The sequence below is a fragment of the Rattus rattus genome, chromosome 7 (genome assembly GCF_011064425.1).
Source record: "Rattus rattus isolate New Zealand chromosome 7, Rrattus_CSIRO_v1, whole genome shotgun sequence".
Lineage (NCBI taxonomy): Eukaryota > Metazoa > Chordata > Mammalia > Rodentia > Muridae > Rattus > Rattus rattus.
In genome coordinates, this window is record NC_046160.1 from 4,421,842 (window position 1) to 4,441,026 (window position 19,185).

Consider the following 19,185-nt stretch of genomic DNA (forward strand, 5'->3'; position numbering starts at 1 on the left):
AACAGACTTTTCTCTTTCTCAAACTCTACCTAAACTCCAGACAGTATCCTTCCTAGCTCTTACCTCCCATCCTCTTCTCTGAACATTTCAACTGCTCAGATTAGGTGTGGACGAAAAGGCCTAAAATCCCAGCATTTAAGGCGACAGAGGCAGGCAGATCAAGATCAGAAGTTCAAGCCTGGGACTAGAGAGATGGCTCAAAGGTTAAGGTCACTGGCTGTTCTTACAGAGGACCTGGGCTCACTTCCTGGCATCTGCATAACAGCTTACAACCACCTTGCTGCCAGTTCCAGGTGATCTGATGCCTTCTGGCCTTTTGCAGACTCCTGTATGTACATGTGCATACACATGCATTTACTGACATACATGTAAAAGAAAATGGAATAGGTTGGACACGGTAGTACATGCCTTTAACCCCATGAGTTAGGCAGATTTCTGTGAGTTCCAGGTCAACCTTGTCAGCATTCTAAAACACTCTCATATTAAAATAAATAAATAAAAGGAAATCTTTAATGGGTCCAAGGCCACTGTGGTGGTTTGAATGAGAATAGCCTCCAGGGCACCTATCCTCGGTGGTGGAATTATTTGGGAAGGATTAGGAAGTGCAGCCTTGTTAGAGGAAGTGTGTCACTGGCGGGTGGGTTTTGAGGTTTCAAAGCCCACAGCACTCTCAGTTAGCACTGTCTCCTCTCTCTCAGCCTCATGCTTGTATCTCAAGCTCTCACTCCTCACCTTGATGGTTATGGACTCACCCTCTAAAACTAAGCCCCCAATAAACCCTTCCTCCAACAAGTTGTCTTGGTCATGGTACCTTTTTCTTTCCATAACTTACAGAACAGTTTATCCAGGGCTTACAGTAAGAGTAACCCTCTTATTGTAAGGTTAGCGTCCATGATGGAAGAGTGGAGGTACCAGGCAAAAGTGACAGGAGCAGCAGAGAGAATTCACACGCCTCGATCCACAAACAGGAAGCAAAGAGAGAACTCACTGGAAACTGTAGGAGTCTTTTTGAAACCTGAAAGCTCACCTCCATAACATACCTTCTCCAGCAAGGGTGTACCTCCTAATCCTCTTCAAACAACCACTGAGGACCAAATATGCAAATGTTGGAGATTACAGACGATCTCATTCAAACCACTACACCAGCCATGCCTGGTCCCATGCTGCCCCACACCTCTCCTGAAGGGTGTGAGATGCCAGGACGGGGCTGGATAGTACACACCTACGGAATCCTCCTTCCTTCCATCTCCTATTTTCCAATGCTAGACTGTGTGGACTTCCCATTCCTGACCTCTGAAAATAAAGCTTTCTTTTCTCTGTCTTATAACACGACCTTCTCAATGTTCCCTACAGGGGAAGTTAAGCATCTCTCTCCCTTTCCAGCCTTCCTCCCTGTCTTCTCAGGGAATCCTCCTGGTGGGACCACTAAACCTCCATCTAGTCTACACTGTAGCTGCTTGTAGCATGTAGTTCCTTCAATCCTGCTTTCAGCTCCAGGTGGACTGCATTACCAGCCCTTCCCAGAGAATATTGGATCTATGGATGAAAAACACAGACACACAGACACACATAAATACACACACACACACACACACACACACGTGGCAACTTAAGTTCAACCTACCTTCTTGGCTCAATTGCTGGGCACTTCTAATCTCCTGTGACTAGCATGCCCTTCCCAATACTCTTAGCTCAGCACACTTAATCTGCCCTTAGCTTAGTCCCCCGGTTACCTTCTCCTTGTTCAACAACCCAAAACTGCCCTCAGCTGATTGCGTTTCTAATCTCCCCCAATCTCTTTCCAAAGGATGGTGAAATTTCCCTTCCTCTTTCTGTTTCTCAGCCTGCCTATGGGGACCTGGAAGTCCTGTCTCTTTCCTTCACCCAGCAATTGGCCCTTATTGATCGATCAAGAACTAATTGGGGAATAGGGCCTTAGCATCAGAACCATCCCCTTCAGCTGCTTGTATTATGAATGTTTCTGTTCCCCCCAAATCCTGTTTGAATGAGTATCTGCACTTAACTTCTGGGACCCTGCCCCCAGTTGGTTCTGATTGGTAATAAAGATGCCAATGGCCAATAGCTAGGGAGGGACACAGGGGTAGGATTTGGGAATTCCTAGGTTTGGGGCCAGGAGAAGAGAGGGATGAAGGAGAGATCCACTATGCCAGGAAAGTGTGGAGGGAGAAGAGACACCATGCCTAAGAAGAGTGGGGGACAGAGAGGCATGGCTGCGGCTATGTGAGGGAGCTGGGAGACTTCAGTCCAACTGAGCAGCCCAGCCAAGATAGAACATAGATTTAGTAAGTAAAACTCAGGTTTAACCAACCGCATAGAGGTTAGGTAGGGGACCAGCTATTGAGCTGTTTAAGGTATATCAAAATATAAAGAATATAAAGGCTGTGTGTGTGTGTGTGTGTGTGTGTGTGTGTGTGTGTGTGTGTGTGTGTGTGTGTTCATTCAGGAACATAAACCTCAGGGCGAGGCAAACCTGCCGACGGGATTTACTAATTAGAAAATACTGCACCAGGTTGGGGATTTAGCTCAGTGGTAGAGCGCTTGCCTAGCAAACGCAAGGCCCTGGGTTCGGTCACCACACCTCAACACAGAGCTTTAGCTGTCTGACCCTGACCAGCACTCAGAGCTCCTAGGAGCGCCATGATAATCACGTGACTCCGAGGGCATCTGGTTGAGACTATCTTCTTGGAATATAGAGCATGGCTGGTTCTGTGTTCTACCAAGACAGGCAGGCATTTTTCTGAGCTACATTTATCCCCGCTTTGGGGGCTCCTTTGGCCCTTCCTTTTGTCTTTCCTAGGCAGCTTCCCTCAGAGTTCTTGCCTTCCAGAAGCTGCCCTGAATATCTGCTTATAGCCTCTGTATCCCCAAAGCATTGGCTGAGTCTAGTGTGATGACAACATACTTGGGAGGCTGGAGCAGAAGGATCATGAGTTCCAGCCTAAGCTAAATCAAGAAGCCCTAGCATGTGAAGAGAAAACAAACAAAACTTTAATGTTAAAATAAAAGCTTTAAGGGTTGGGGATTTAGCTCAGTGGTAGAGCGCTTGCCTAGCAAGCGCAAGGCCCTGGGTTCGGTCCCCAGCTCCGAAAAAAAAAAGAAAAAAGAAAAAAAAAAAAAAGTAAATAAAATAAAAGCTTTATAAAAGAGAAGTTGGATTTTGGCATTCTGAGACAGTAATCACTTTTTCCACATTGACTTTGTGGTTCTCACAGGCAATACCCAACAGTTGGGAGGGAATCTAGAGGAGAAAGTGACCAGCCCCCCCCACAGCTGTCCACTCTGGGCTCCAGGACCCTCACCGTCCTCTCCGATCCCAGCCTGCTCCCTCTGCTTGAGGGAGTAACTTCTTGCCACCACTTCTTTTTGGGTGATTTGATGAGCCTGGAGTTCCCTTAGCAAAACTTATCAACTCTTCAAACCCTATATCTTTATTAAAACTATATCCAAGTGTGGCATGATGTGCAATTCTCTTTTTACAGAGAACCCAGACAGGTTTAGGATGACAATGCACTATCATTCACAAATGAAAGAAAGGAAAATCTTATCACAACCTTGTTCTGACTTCAACACTGAAGTCCTCCTAGTAACTTACGACATTCAGCCTTCACATTCATTGTGCTTTTCCACTCTGCCTGCCTACACTTCTCACTCGTACAGAATAAAATACTGCCTTTGTATACCTCCCACATCTACAGAAAACCTCTAAGGTAAATGAGTTATGCTGGATAAACAGGATATGTATATCCTGACACAGTTGAAGAAATCAGGGCTATTGACTCAGTAGGGCTAGATAGAGACACATCAGGGGTTAAAAGAGTGTGCTGCCTCTTCCAGAGAACCCAAGTTCAGTTCCTAGCACCCATATTAGGCAGTTCGCAAATGCCTTTAATTCTAGCTCTGGGGAATCCAACATCCTACTGTGACTTCTGAAGATATTGTAATCAAGCACAAACCCAGAAACACATATAGTTAAAGATAAATAAAATTTGCTGGGCAGTGGTGGCATACACCTTTAATCTCAGCACTTGGGAGGCAGAGACAGGTGGATCTCTGGAGTTTGAGGCCAGTCTGGCTGGTCTACAGAGTCCCAGGGCTACACAGACAGATTAGGTAGGTAGATAGGTAGGTGATTGATAGATGGATGGATGGACAGATGGATGGACAGATGGATGGATGGACGGATGGACAGACAGACATATTAGGCAGGCGACTGAGCGAGCCAGCCAGCCAGCAAGCAAGCAAACAAACAAACAAACATTATCTTTAAAAAAGAGGCACACACCTTCAAAAAAAGATGCAAAGAAGCACCTTAGGTGGTCTGCGGCCAGCACAGTGGTAGTGCTTTCCCACCACAGCCTGCTGAAGGCCCTGCCCCAAGTCCAAGAAGGAAAGTCAAAGAACCATCCAGGTGCCAAAGGCAACGGAATGTGATTTTAGTAAGTTTCTCTCAACACTGAGCAATTTTAAAACATCATAGATATTAACGCGAATGAAGACTATAATTAGCTTCAAGCAAACCTGACTCGGCACCCACCACACAGAATGAGGTTTATGCACACTCACCTTGCCGTGACTTCTTTCCACTTTCTGAAAACATTTATTCAGGGATAGATTATGCCGAACAGAATTCTTCCAGCCTGTAGGTGCAGTGGCAAAGTACGGGAAGCGATCCAGGATCCAGCTGTAAATCTCTTTGACAGGCAAGCACTTATTTGGCGAGTGTTCGATGGCCATGTAAATGAGAAGACTAAAGGAGTAGGGGGGCTTGGAAGTTGCTGACTTCTTTTCTGGGTTCTGGCAGCACAATGGTCCAAAGGATGGCATATCATCTCCCTCTATGTCATACAATGGACTAACCATTGGAAGGCCTTCACTGCCGAGCCTGAGGTTTGTTAGAAGGTTACTACTCTCATGAAGCCAGTTCAAGTTTGTTAGTTCGTCATCTGCGGAGTCACTGCCTACTAGAGTGGCCTTTGGCCTAGAAGCTTCCCCAGCTTCAGGCAAACTCCCCATTTTGTAAATCTGACTCAGTCCTGCAACCTTCTCAGCTCCCGGGGTCTCAGCTCTCTTATCCGGAGTCATTCCAATTACTGGACCCATTTACTCCTATATTTCTGCAATAAAAGACAAATTACCAATTAATAATAATAACAAATCTAAAACTCTAGAAAAGAAAATAAATGTTCACATATACATATGAAAATCGAGAAAAATTTGCAATTGATTATGCCATATAATAAATAAACATACACACATACATATTTGGGGTTTTGTTTCCTTTTTTTGCGTCAGGGCCTCTCTTTGTAATCCAAACTGTCCTCAAACTCAGAGCCTCCTGAGTGCTGGGAATAAAGGTGTGTACCACCATGCTAGCTCCCCATATAATATTTAAATATAATATAGTTTTGACAGTTACAATATATACAAAATACTAGTTGCTTTATATTGTTTGAAAGAATAAATAGTAAATAAAATGTAACTTTACAGAATCATATGTATGGCTGATAGTAACAAAATTAAACAATGTATCTTAAATAGTAAAGTTCCTACTGTACAATAACCAGTAGTAGCTATTAGCAAACAGTGGGGCTAGTCACGGCCACACTATGGATACAGCATTGCAACCTGAGTTCAACTCCCTGAACCCATCAGGTAGAATCAGAGCAAATGCCTATAAGCTGTCTTCTGATCTGATCTCTACATGTACACAGTGACATATATCATGTAGCTGTTTCCACACATAAATAAATGTAATAAACAGATTGTATCATGACTTTATAATTTATCCTAAGTATCTATATTTTACTGTAATTGTCATACATATTGTTCAATCTTTAAACTACTCAAATTTGTAAGTGCTGAGACAATAACTCCAAATAAATCTTCAAATCTTAAATATTTATCATTAAAATATCATTAAATATTTATCATTCCTAGGACTGTAGCAATGGCTCATGTAAGAGCACATGTTGCTCTTGTGGAGGATGACCTAGGAGAACTTCTCAGCACTCACACGGCAGCTCCACCATCCGTAACTCCACTTCTAAAGGATCCAATGCTCTTTTCTAACTTCCATGGGTAAAAGGCACATGGTGCCCATAAGTACATGTAAGCAAAGCATTCATACACATAAAATAAAATCTTTAAAAAGTAAACGAGTCTTGTTTTTATATGTCATACCGAAGGAAAAAACACTTCTCACATTAATTTTAACCAACAGAATAATATATAAAGTTGCACATGTATTAATCATGAAATGATTAAAATAAACTAATTAGCAGAGCATAACAGTGTATTCCTATAACCTCATTATCCAGAAGGCAGTTCAGGGCGGTAACTCAGGTTCAAGACCAGCTTGGTCTACACAGCAAGTTTGTCATTAGCCAGGACTATGTAATGAAACTGATGCAACACACACCCATACACACGCACGCATGCACATGCGCACACACACATACCAAAGAAGGCCACATAAATGGAATAAATTATTTCACAGTTACTTCTCTATGTGGTAAGAACATATTTAATATTGTCTTGCCAATTTTGTACTCCAAAAATTCATTGGCTAAGTTAAATCCAGAATAAATTTGCTTTTGTTAAAAATCCAATATTTTATCTAACTCTGCATTACCAATCATCTCAGCCTCAACGTGTCCCATTATTATAAGGGTTTGAACTGCCATAACAAATATCCCCTCCCAGAGCACCGATGACCAGAGGGAAGAAAAAACTAATGCTACTTAGTTCCTTTCAGTGTACACAAAGGTATCTTATTTTTAAAGCCAACAAAAAGCCTATAACCTATTGGACTGACTCATGCTTACTTAAGTAAAATGAGAGACATAACGGTAGAGGTTCCTTCTGCTTAGACCACAGTCACCAGCCACTTAGGAACTATGAAACTTGTCTATTGGATCCTGGGAGCTACCACTGATTTCTCAAATAGTGATAACATCAGCCAAGGTTGTGAGGGCCAGACACACCTTGCAAGCGGTGTCAGCCATCAATTCAAGTTGAGACAATTATGAACCTTACTCTATAGATGAGGACGACTCAGGCTAAACATCTACACCCATGCGGGCAAGCTCGGAACCAAAGCTCTAGTTGCAATACACCATGGGAACAGTATAGAACGCCACCTATGAATATCTGTCTCTTCTGCAGACTCAGCGTCAAGGAACTCCCACACAACTGATAAAGCCAAAACTGCAGAGATATCGTGAAGTGTTCCTTTAAAAGAGTCTCATAACAAGAGTGCTAAAACACCAAGTGAGCTCTTTACTCAGGCCAGAGTGTATACACAGGAGACAGGGTCTCAAACCCTATGTACACAAGTATGACCTGAACCTCAGGTCCTGCAGCTTCAACCTTCTGAGTGCGGGAATTACAGGCCTGTGCTTTAGTGCCACCTGGCGTGTGAGGTGCCGGGAAGGAGCCTCCCAGATGTTACACTCCTTTCTCATTCTGAAAGCTGTAACCATGAACAAGATTAAATCAACTTACAAACAAGTTTCTGAAAGAAAAATAAGTGCATCAGCTTATACATCTCTACTTAATATTTAAACCTCATAAATTACAACCTTTGAGCCAGAGGATCATATGAGCAGCCATTGTAAAGACACCTAAAAAAAGGGACTCTCTTGAGGAGTCTATCATGTTTTGGGACTGTTTACTGCCTCCTCCCCAGCCCGTATCTCTCTTAATATTTAATAACCTCGTTATCAAACTTAGAGGGTACAAGCTGTGACACCTCATGTCTGATGACAACCTACTTCGTCACTCTCTCTCTCCCTAAAGCCTTTCCTGTGGTGCAGCAATGAGAGGATGCCCTCCAGCAGAAAGAACTGCCTGAGCTGTCTCTGCTACACACAACATGAGTGCATTTAGTGCAGCAGGACTCAAAAATCAAAATCTCTCGACTAAATATTATCAGAAACTAATTTAGATGGGGCAAATATGGTTTATAAAAATTCCTTTATTGGGTTCATAAACATGACTGGTGTTCACACTATAATTCTGTGTCCCTCAAACCTGTTACAATTCCGGCATATTACCACACTGATATGAATTTCCAAAGACCATTATTTTAGAACGGAGTATAAATGGCAGCAAATGTGCCTCAGCATTACAGGAAAGCGGTAAAGCGGAAAGTGGAAAACTCAAGATGACACTGAAGGCTGGCACTGCCTTAGCAAGATTGGCAGTATTTTCAAGGATACCAAGGAATTGTTTTACACTATCATTTTGGCGTACTAACAATCACTCTCTATCCAAGCACTGTCTGCCAAAGCAGATATAAGTGTCATAGCAAAACTGTGTGAGAAAATATTCAACGTCACTAGCAATCAAGAAAACTAAAATCAAAATCTGATGTTATCATTATGTGGCACAGTGCATGGTATATAGCAAGTAAAGATATTAGTAATTTAAAAAACATTCCCATCCAGAAACATAAATTAGATCATGTATATCTATAACCCCTCTACAACTTTCCCTCTCCCACCTCCACCCTTACAAATATCCAAAGAATCACTAAAGTTGGAAAATTATTAACGTTCATGTCCTGCAATTACCTATTCAATCTACTATTTGGTAGCCACTAAAATTGAGCTTCTAAAACAATTACTGACATAAACAAAAGAACCTGTAAAAACTAGAGGGAAGTGTATTTAAAACAATTACTGACATAAACAAGAGAACCTGTAAAAACTAGAGGGAAGTATATTTAAAACAATTACTGACATAAACAAAAGAACCTGTGAAAACTAGAGGGAAGTGTATTTAAAAGCTGTTTATAGTGCTAACGTGGTAATGGCCTTTGTCATTAGTCTTTCCAGCTTTTCTTTAATGTATTTTTATAATTTAAACTTAAGCTCAAGGTTCTTGAGAAAAATGTGCTAGATTATTTTATTTGTAGTAGTTACACAACACACACCCACACCCACACCTCATAGATTTACCAGAAAACTCCAGGCCTACACAGAAACCACCTCTTAGATGATTATAATAGCCTATTCTATCACAAAGCTTTAGCTATAACATGAATTAGTCCATTTTTGTTTTGAAATTACAGAAAGGATCCTACAATTAAGCAAGTGTGTCTGTCCCCAAACCTAGGACAGGCGCTGGGCAAGGCAGCCATGACCATGCGGGGCTTCTCAGACTTCTGCAATAACTGTTTCCCCATTTTCTGTAGAGTCGACATTCACTTCCTCATTCTGTTTCATGTACTGCATTTATAATTGGACTCTACCAAATGTATCACTTAATACAATACTTCCAATCTCTGAGATTTAAGCAACTTAAAATAATTTAAATCTCAAATTTTTTAGTATTTTATTAACGTAAAAGAAATTCCTTATTGCCAGCTGTACCCAATGCCAACATTCTCAGACATAAAAGAAATCTTTAAAAAGAGCACCATGGTGGCTTACAACCACCCATGGTTTCAGTCTCGCAAGCGCGCGTGTGCGCGCACACACACACACATATACACACATACACACACACACACATACACATACACACACACACAACGAATAAAAAATCTTTAAAAAGATAACCTAAGAAATTTAGAAAAATGAGTTGTTTTTACTTATTAATAGTATTCTCAGGAACAAAAACTAAAGCAACAAATTACAATATAACTGGTACAATGAAAACAGTTATTTTTACATGTACAGAGTTATATTCATTCATATTCGACCCCTCAGAATCTACTGTCCTCTTTCAGAAATTTATCAAGTTAAATAAAAAATCCATCTATTAGCTATTATCAAGATACTTCTGGCTGGGTTTGATGGTACCCACCTTTACTCCCAGCACTCTGGAGTCAGAGGCTGAAGGATCTGAGTTCAAGCTCTCTTGACCATTCTGCCATCCTCCCTTCCCTCATCATGGTGTAGCTCTCACCTACTTCTCCAGCACCCTGCCTGCACACTACCATGCTCCCTGTCATGATGCCATGATGATAAAGGACCTCTGAAACTGAAAACTAAGCCCCCAGGTAAATGATTTCTTTCCTAAGAGCTGCCTTCGCTATTACAGTGTCTCTTCATAGCAATAAAACAGTTACTGTGACAGGGACCACAATACAACCCTGCATTTCCTAGGGCTTTAACATTTTATTTTTTAAGGTTCTCCATTATAAATAGTGCCCACTCCATAACACCCAATTCTGAGACTAGAAGACAGATTCAAAATCCCAAATATAAAGGCTGAAGAGACAGCCCAGTGATTACAAGCACTTACTGCTCGTGCAGAAGACTGACCTCACAGCACCTACATGGCGTCTCACAACCACCCACAGCTCCAGCCCCAGAGGACCCAATGTCCTCTTTGATCTTCTCAGAGCCCTGAATGCATGTGGTGCAACACACTAAGGGGTACACATATAAACACAGAATGAATAAAACAGATTTCTAAATCCCGTATGTACTGCAAAAGGATGTCTATCTGATCACACTGCTACATGATGTCATGTAGCAGGACAACTGAGGCATTATGGCCTCTCAGGGATAAAGGTGCCTCCTGGTCAGATTAAGGAGACACAGCATGAGACCCACTGTCTCTTAGTAACAACAAAAATGTGTGCAGCTGCACTTTCTAGTTAAGAGACAGGGACAGAGTTCTCATGGAGAAACTGCTTCTCAACTAATTCTGGTAACAAGAGAAATAAAACTGATGAAGGGAAAAAACATCTTTCAACAACACTGAAAACCACTAAAATTAAAAAAGAAAAAAGCAATATGGCAACCTCTCTCTAAATCCATTTTCCTCTCTCTCTCTCCATAACTCACCCAGACACACCCTGAGTTTATGTTCTGCATCTGTGTAAATAATTTGCACAGAATGCTATTTCTATCCATTGTTTCAGCTTATCTCCAAAAAAAAAAAAAAAATCCCTGACGGTTGTTGGTTTCTTGGGGAAGTTAAAACGAGGCAATATTTGATTCACCTGTAAGAGGTAAATGGTAAGCCAACCTGTTATTTTTCTGTATAAGAAACAAAACACTGAAAGATGGGGGGCACTCCAGCCTGCCTGTCTGGCTGGACTTTGATGTGTGAAACATTTTGGGCTTTGTGTGGAGGCACCGTGCAGGACCTTAACGAAGGATCCTTGCTAAAACTGGGGGCAGCAGCTTGGCTACTTCAGCACCCAGGAATGTACAATGGCTGAATAGGAATACGGCAATGTTTCTCCTTCTGACCAGTACCTCCACAGCTGGTCACTCTTTCCAACGACATTCATCAAGATGCTCAATTATGTGTGCACACAACAGTACCACAAGCGTTTCTCTCTTATGTCATGGACATCTCTTTAACTAATAAGTTCTGTTGAAGAACTCGGCTTTTCACACTAAAGTTCATAGTTTAAAATTCAGGACTACTGCAAGGATATGTGTATTTACTTGTCTATGGGTTGACTCATTCTTTAAAGCCAAGGGCAAATTTTACCAGTGAATTTTTAGATATTTAATGACTTCCAAAACTAGTTTCAGGGCCATAAATAAAATCCAATACTGTTAGCATCAATATGGTAATACATATTCTTAAAGTGTCGGTGCTAGATGGCTCTGCAGTTACGAGCATTTGCTGCTCTTCCACAGGTCCCACCTGACTGCATCTGTAACTCCAACTGCAGGACAGACAAATGCCCTCCCCTGACTCCTGTGGGTATATAAAGTAAAACTTTTAATTTAAAAATGTTCTTAAAATATACTAAGATCTATTTAATTAAAGGGGAAACCCACAACATTTTGTTACAAGAAATCTCTTAACCATAAATAATAATTTCAAAAAACAGTACCATAGGGGCCATAGGTGGCTTATATCTCTAATCCCTTTGAACTCCAGTATGCAAGAAGCAAGGTGGGCTCTGTGTGAGTTCCAGACCAGCTGGGGCTGCATAGTGAGACTGTGTCTCAAAACCAACACAAGTGCTGGAGCGAGCTCAGTGCTCACACTGCTGCCCCAGTGTGCTGAGTCTGACTCCCAGCACTCACACTGGACAACCGCTTTAACTCCAGTTAAGAGATTCTGCATCCCCTTCCGGTTCCCTTCTGGCTTGTGTTCCACCCTCTTCCTTCCCTGTCCCCCTCATATACACTTACTTTAAAAAAAAAAAAAACAAAATTTTAGAATAAAACCACAAAAGCTCAATTGAACGAAAAGTTCCTCCTACCCAACAAAGTGAATGTTTCTATTTTAAGTTGAAAACAAAACAATTTGAAAGCATTCACTATTATCTAAATCATGGGACTAATTTATTCTAATTGGCTTTTGCCTTTTTTTTTTTAACCTAGACCATAGTATGTTGACATGGAAACTCCAACACACAGGAACTCTGATAATATGTCCCTAAATTAAGTTTCCTTGCATGTCTGTGCATTAAAATTGTTCATACACAGCATACCTAAAACTCTAGACAACTGCTATTCATCCTTCATATTTCACCTTAAAAACTGTGAATGGTCTAACATAAGGAGGTCCTCTTCTACTGTTCCGCAATTAATTAATAACAATAAAAAACCTGCAACACCTGAACTGGCTCAATGCGTATCATTCCAATAGGCTCAAGTTCCCATAAGAGCAAAGCTGTGTGTATTTTGTTTTCTGCTCCAATGTTTGTTGGATGAGGAATCACAGTTCTGCTCTGATGCTACTTTGGTATCTGAGAAATGGTATGATTCAGTTTTACTAGAATAATCGAATAATCAAAACTGAAACTCAGGTGGTGCATCCTAGTACTTAGGAGTCTAGCAGGGTAGGCTACACAAGATGTTGTCTTTAAATACACTCAAATTCAAGTATTTTTGGCTTTCGTGTAGATAAATGTACACATGTGTATTAAGAATGCTTATTGAAGGGCTGGAGAGATGGCTCAGTGGTTAAGAGCACCAACTGCTCTTCCAGAGATCCTGAGTTCAAATCCCAGCAACCACATGGTGGCTCACAGCCATCTGTAATAAGATCTGATGCCCTCTTCTGGTGTGTCTGAAGACAGCTACAGTGTACTCATACATAATAAATAAAATCTTTAAAAAAAAATGCTTATTGGTAATAGATATCACTTAAAAACCTTTACTAAAACTACCTCATGCACTTGTAACAACAACCCTACCGCACAGTTACTATCGCTGGGTGACTCACTGGAAGTGCCGCTACAGAGCCCCATCTGCCGTTAAGTGATCTCTAAATAAATAAAATCCAACGAGTTCCCCAGACACCACCCAGCAATACTGAGCTATTTAAACCCAGCTATTTCTCTTCAAGTTTAGAATGTGCCTACTCTATGCCATGAGGGCTGGATGGTAAATACTTGTAAGAATTAGGGCAATCAAAGAAATATCTGCAACAAAATAGTAATCCTACGGCCACCTCTTGATTCCTAAGAAACTTTACTAGAGGATCCTTAAATGCTAGATCAACTAAGAAACAAAAAACCAGCGGGGCTGGGGATTTAGCTCAGTGGTAGAGCGCTTACCTAGGAAGCGAAAGGCCCTGGGTTCGGTCCCCAGCTCCGAAAAAAAAAAAAAAGAAAAAAAAGAACAAAGAAACAAAAAACCAAATTTGGGGCTTTTTGTTATATAAATGACTATAAAAAACATGAAGTGGTAATAATTTTAGGGGGAAAAGTAGGATTCACCAAGATTTTAGGACAAATGATGTGATCATCTCAGATGTTAATGATCCTAGAGAGGACTATCCATGACAGCAGTCACAGGGCACATTTTTGATCACTTATAATCAGCAGATAAGGACAACTAAAGCTGGGAGTGTGGTTCGGTGTTATCAGAATGTTTATCCATCATGTGCAGGGCCCTTGTTTCAACCCCCAGCAACAAACAACAAAAGACAACTAAGGAGCAGATCCTCAAACACATTAACTCTTAGAATACAGCCAAAGCTAAGAAACAAAGGTCTGAGATCATGGCTGCAGCCTTGTTTTCTATACATGTCTAATACAGAGAAGGGCAAGAGACAAACAACCAAGGTATTGATGAGGCTATGAACTGAAACAGACCAACAAGCAGGCATTCCCTGGGCAGCCCCAGAGGAACAAACAATTATCAACAGAAGCTAGACAGGCTCCACAGTAGGACGTGGTGGACATCCACAGCACGGCCTACAGAGCTGGGTTGTTCTACACTGGCACCCCAACAATCCCACTCATCTCCCAGCTCTTTGTATGGCACCTCTCCACCAAAAGAAAATAAGGTAGAATTTGGATCAGCAGGAATGAGGTAGGTTTTGCAATAGAACAACTAAAAGCCCTGAATCTGAGCCTGGGTGGTAGCGGAGTTGATCAATCTGCTAGCTCTCCTGCGCCCACACCACCAGGCGAACTCTCCAGCACTGCCCTGGCTAGCTCACCCAACGCTGCAGCTGACAAGGGACAGGGTCAGCTCTCCTTCTCTCATGCCCTAGGGGGACAGCTCATCCACACCTTTGCTACCAGGGCCAAGGCAAGGTTCAGGGCCCACGTTCCTAAGTGCTGCAATCAGTGAGGGGCAGGGCAAACAAAGCAGCAGTCCAGACCAGTAACATCTGCATGGCCTTTGGTGGTAACACTGGTCCAGGACAACATCAACACAGATCCAGGCTGCCACAGGACTACAAACTCAGACATGGGCCCTGACAGCAGCATGACCCTCACGGCCTCAGGAAGCAGCACAGGCCACTCAGGTCAGCATCCCCCCTCTCTGCCCCCCTCCCTCTGTGTGTGTGTGTGTGTGTGTGTGTGTGTGTGTGTGTGTGTGTGTGTGTGTGTGTGTGTGTTGGGAAATCTTCTCCCCCACCTACCTCCCCTCTCTTAACAAAACAATGACATGTACATGGTCTCCAGAGGCAGGTTAGACCATGAATATCCATTTGTGAATATCCACTTGGCCTTTGGTGGTAACTGGGGCCATAGACATTGACACAGATCTCAGCTATAGCAGGAACACAAACCTAGATATGGCCTTTGGCAGCAGCCCAGGCCAGGACCTCACCATGGCCTCTTTGTATGTGCCTGTCCCTCAAGGCCTGAGTCTTCAGTCTCACCTTTCTCTAGTGTATGAACCCCTAGGCTTCACGTCCTCTTGCGTTTCTCCACCACGTGCTCCATCTTTTCTATCTCTCCGATCACAGTCGCTGATCCATCAGGGTGCTGCAGTGTCTGCAGGCCTCCCCCAGGCTGGCAAAAAGGGAGCAGGAGCTTGGATTTCTTTCTTCAGGTTGCCCAAGCCAGCCAGCCAGCCAGCCAGATAGACAGACAGCTGGAGTCTTAAAACTGACTCTAGGAGCTCTCTTTCAGAACAGAGCCCATATTTAGTATAAAGTAATGGAAACAGAAAGAAAGCTGAGCAGAAGAAAGTCAACAAAGAACAGTCCAGACAGTAATGACAGGATGACAGAACAACATGGTGGCTCACACCTATAATCCCAGCATTAAGCCTGAGGCAGAAAAAATTGTGAGTTAAAGGCTAGACTGGGCTTCAAAATCAGATTGCTGTATTTAAAAAAAAAAAAAAGCTGGTTTGCCTGCATGTGAGAAGCAGAAGATGACAGATCTCTGTGAGTTTGAGTCCAGCCTGGTCTACTTGGGGATTTAAGGCCAGCCAGAGTTACATAGTGAGACTGTCTCTAAAAAAAAATTTTGTACCTAAAAATCTTAGAAACCAACGTACATATCTTAATAACGTATAAACAGAACAGAACTCCATGAAATTAAGACTATTAAAGGTACCTCCTAGAAATTCAGAGAAGCTTCATATTTAAAAAATGGCTAAAATACTGATAATTCTATTTAAAAAAATTACAATTAAAAAAGAGTAAACTTACATTCTTTTAGATAATAAAACATACTTGAAAAAGATACTCAGGGGGCTGGCTTGATCCAGTACCCCTAAGTCCTAACACAAGGCAGTGGCAGAAAGCTGGCTCAAAGTTCTGGGCCAGCTGGAGCAAGAGTGGAACCCTGTCTCAAAAACAAAAACAAAAACACCAAAGAGGGCCTGGGAAGACAGCTGATCTTCACTTTGTTGAAAGGCACAGCAAAGAACTTCTCCAGGCATCCCTGTTGGTCCTGGTTGCTCCTGCTGACTCATTCCAATTCAGAGGAGGGAGGCCTGGCTGTTTCTTCTGGGTTGGGCCACCGTTTCTGATTCATATTTACTATCCTGACACTCCTTAAACTGGACTACTGTATATCCAAGAAGTGTTTGCAAGTGGATCCAGATGCAGCTGCTGATTTCTGTGAACGGAACTGCTGAATTCCTGACAACACAAATTGGATTTACTCCAAAGAACAATTTCTAAATAGGTCCACTTCCCCCCATATCCTAATAACCTTTCTTTTCCACTACCTCTGGTGAGTGAGTGGTGGGCTAGAAGGGAGGTTAAAGTATTTAAGAACCCATATTAAAAATACAATTAGAAAAACCAAAGTCTACAAGAGATTGATTACATGACTACTGAACTTACTTATTAAGTTATATATTTGTTTTATATGGTTTTCTGTAGCTATATTTCATTTTATACTACAAATAAAACATTTTTGAATAATCTTTAAAACAGCTTAATAAAATGAGAAAGCAAACCTAAGACTGAGTGTCCCGTAATATTTAATCATGCATGATGTTGTCACACACTGTGATGAGTTAAGTCTGTAGTGCCTACTTACTGTCACTCAAATGTAACCCCCTTTAAAATTATCTGACCTTTATTCTTAGACCAAAGTACAACCAACACTTAAAATATGTAAATGTACCTTTTTAGTTAAAAATAGTCTAGAACTGCCAATAACATTTATTTTTGAGGTGAAAAAGAATAATCCCAAAACCCAATAATTCAATCAGCATTGACATGAGGTGTTCAGTTTAGCTGAAGGGGGCAGAGTCACATATTTATTAAGTGTTATGAGAAAGGCACAAAGCACTGTGGGTTCAGAAGGACAGGGTAACTCACCTGCTCTGCTGTACTAGCATTTAATTAGGCTCTTCTCAGACTCCTCCAACCCATCCCCACCCCACCCGCCCCCAAAGCCCTCTTTAAACCCTTCACAAAGTGTAAATAAAATGACCAAGCAGACAATAATGAGTAACTCTATAGCCAAGTAGGCAATACATGAAAAGATGACTGGTGTGTATGTAAGCTACAGAATGATGCGGCCTGGCTGTCTAAAATGAGGGCAGCTCCTCTCTTTCTGAACCCAATACTATCACAGCAATGATGGACAACTTTATCTACACTGACTCTAGCATCTATTCAAGAAATACTAAAGACTTGGAGGTGAGGGACATGTTATCATACACACGTATATATGTTACAGGACACACACACAGAATATCTTATGTACTTACTGTACAGGTGCATCACCTGTCAATTAAAAAGCCTATAGCCTATGGCTTAGGCAGAGAATAAAAGGTAAGACATCCAGAAGGAGAAAGTATTCTGAGCTAAAATGAGTGTCTCGAGAAGATCCACCCAGGAAGATGTGAGGAGCTGGATGCATGGTACGGGAGCACAAGTAACCAGCCATATGAAAACAACTGGCGTAACCTTCAGTTTTGATCTAGCCACAGAGTAGAGCCTAGCTAGATGGCTAAGACATTTGTAAATGTAATTTGAGTCTGAGTCTTATTTCTATGAGCATAAGGCTGGGAGGCAGAACCAGGCCTAACTTCTACACACACACACACACACACACACACACACACACACAGAGAGAGAGAGAGAGAGAGAGAGCGCGAGCGAGCGAGCGAGCGAGCGCGCAAGACCAGGTATGTCTACCTGTAATAACAACACTTGCTTGATGAACAGAACTTTTAAGGTCATCTTTCCCTGCACAACTAGATCCTGGCCAGGCTGGACCACATGGCACCCTGCCCATAAAGAGTCGGAGAGGGTAAGGATGGGTAATTAGACAGACATTAGGATCTAAGTAAGTCAGTGTGGGCAGGGTGCATTGTATTCATTTTTTGTGCTCCAGCAAACCCCATAGCATTTAGGGAGCAAGCATTTAAAAAATAATTATAGTAGAATGTCACGCTAGGTAACTGCACAGTTAAGATTTGATTTAGAGGCAAGCAAACCCACCAGCTACCAACTCACCTACACAGTCTGACAGATGACGGACCTGCCTGGGTCCCAGGCAAGAGCACCGTTGTTTAATTCACAATATCAAAAGAAAAAAGTAGTGGTTTCCTGTCAGTGTAGACACCTCAATAACAGCTTCTATCAAGCATTCTTACTGCTCCTGCTTGCAACAGATCGATATATAAGCATTTCATTCTGACAACCCTTTTTCTTAAAAAACTTCAGATTATAATACAAAAGCATAGATTTTTACTATGACAGATTTGTATTCAAAACTCAGCCAGCACTACATTTACATAATTTCTCATTATTTGTTTCTTATGTATAAAAATATAATATTCCCTGCAGGACTATTGCTGAGAACTATACACGCATGTGTCTAGAAGCAAAATGTCATGTCAGGACACAACAGACAATAAGAGACAGCAATTATTGATAAGATTATTAATAAATGTCCTATCAGTACAACAGAAAGGAGCACCTCAGACTGGAGGGATGGCTCAGTGGTTAACAGCTCAAATTACTCTTCCAGAGAATATGAATTCAATCCCTGTACTCATGTCAGGTAGAATTCATACTCTGATTGGGGGAAGGGAGCAGGGGGTACGGTATCAATTCAACGTTAAAGGATGAGGATGCTGCACAAAGCTAACGTACAGTAAAATCTTAATTTAAAAGAAACCTTTTTCCATTTTTCTTTGTATTTCTTCTTTTAACATAAACCACAAGGTCATGTTTTTATCAGCTTCCTAAATCCTTTATCTCAAAAGTAATGTATACAAATTCAAAGTAACTATATTAGCAAACCATGGTCATAAACACCTTTAATCCTAGCACATAGGAGACAGGCGCAGATGGATATCTGTGAGTTCCAGGCCAGCTAGGACTACATAGTAAAACCCTGTCTCAAAAACAAAACAACAAAACCGATATTAGCACCAGATCATTACAGAATCTAATATTAAATTCTGCTCAGTGGGGTTTTGTTTGTTTGTTTTAACTGGATATTTTATTTATTTATATTTCAAATGTTATCCCCTTTCCTGGTTTCCCCTCCTATCCTATCTTCCCTCCCGCTAC

General features: G+C 41.6%; 1 protein-coding gene across 3 annotated transcripts in view; it reads right to left on the reverse strand.

Annotated features, from left to right (window-relative positions):
- Positions 1 to 19,185, reverse strand: part of Foxn2 (forkhead box N2) — a 44,054-nt gene that overhangs the window by 17,638 nt on the left and 7,231 nt on the right. For all 3 annotated transcript variants that reach the window (XM_032908704.1, XM_032908705.1, XM_032908706.1), the window contains exon 2: positions 4,585 to 5,135. In XM_032908704.1, coding sequence (XP_032764595.1) covers positions 4,585 to 5,121 — 537 coding nt within the window. In that variant the 5' untranslated portion in view covers positions 5,122 to 5,135. The remainder of the gene's footprint in view (positions 1 to 4,584; positions 5,136 to 19,185) is intronic.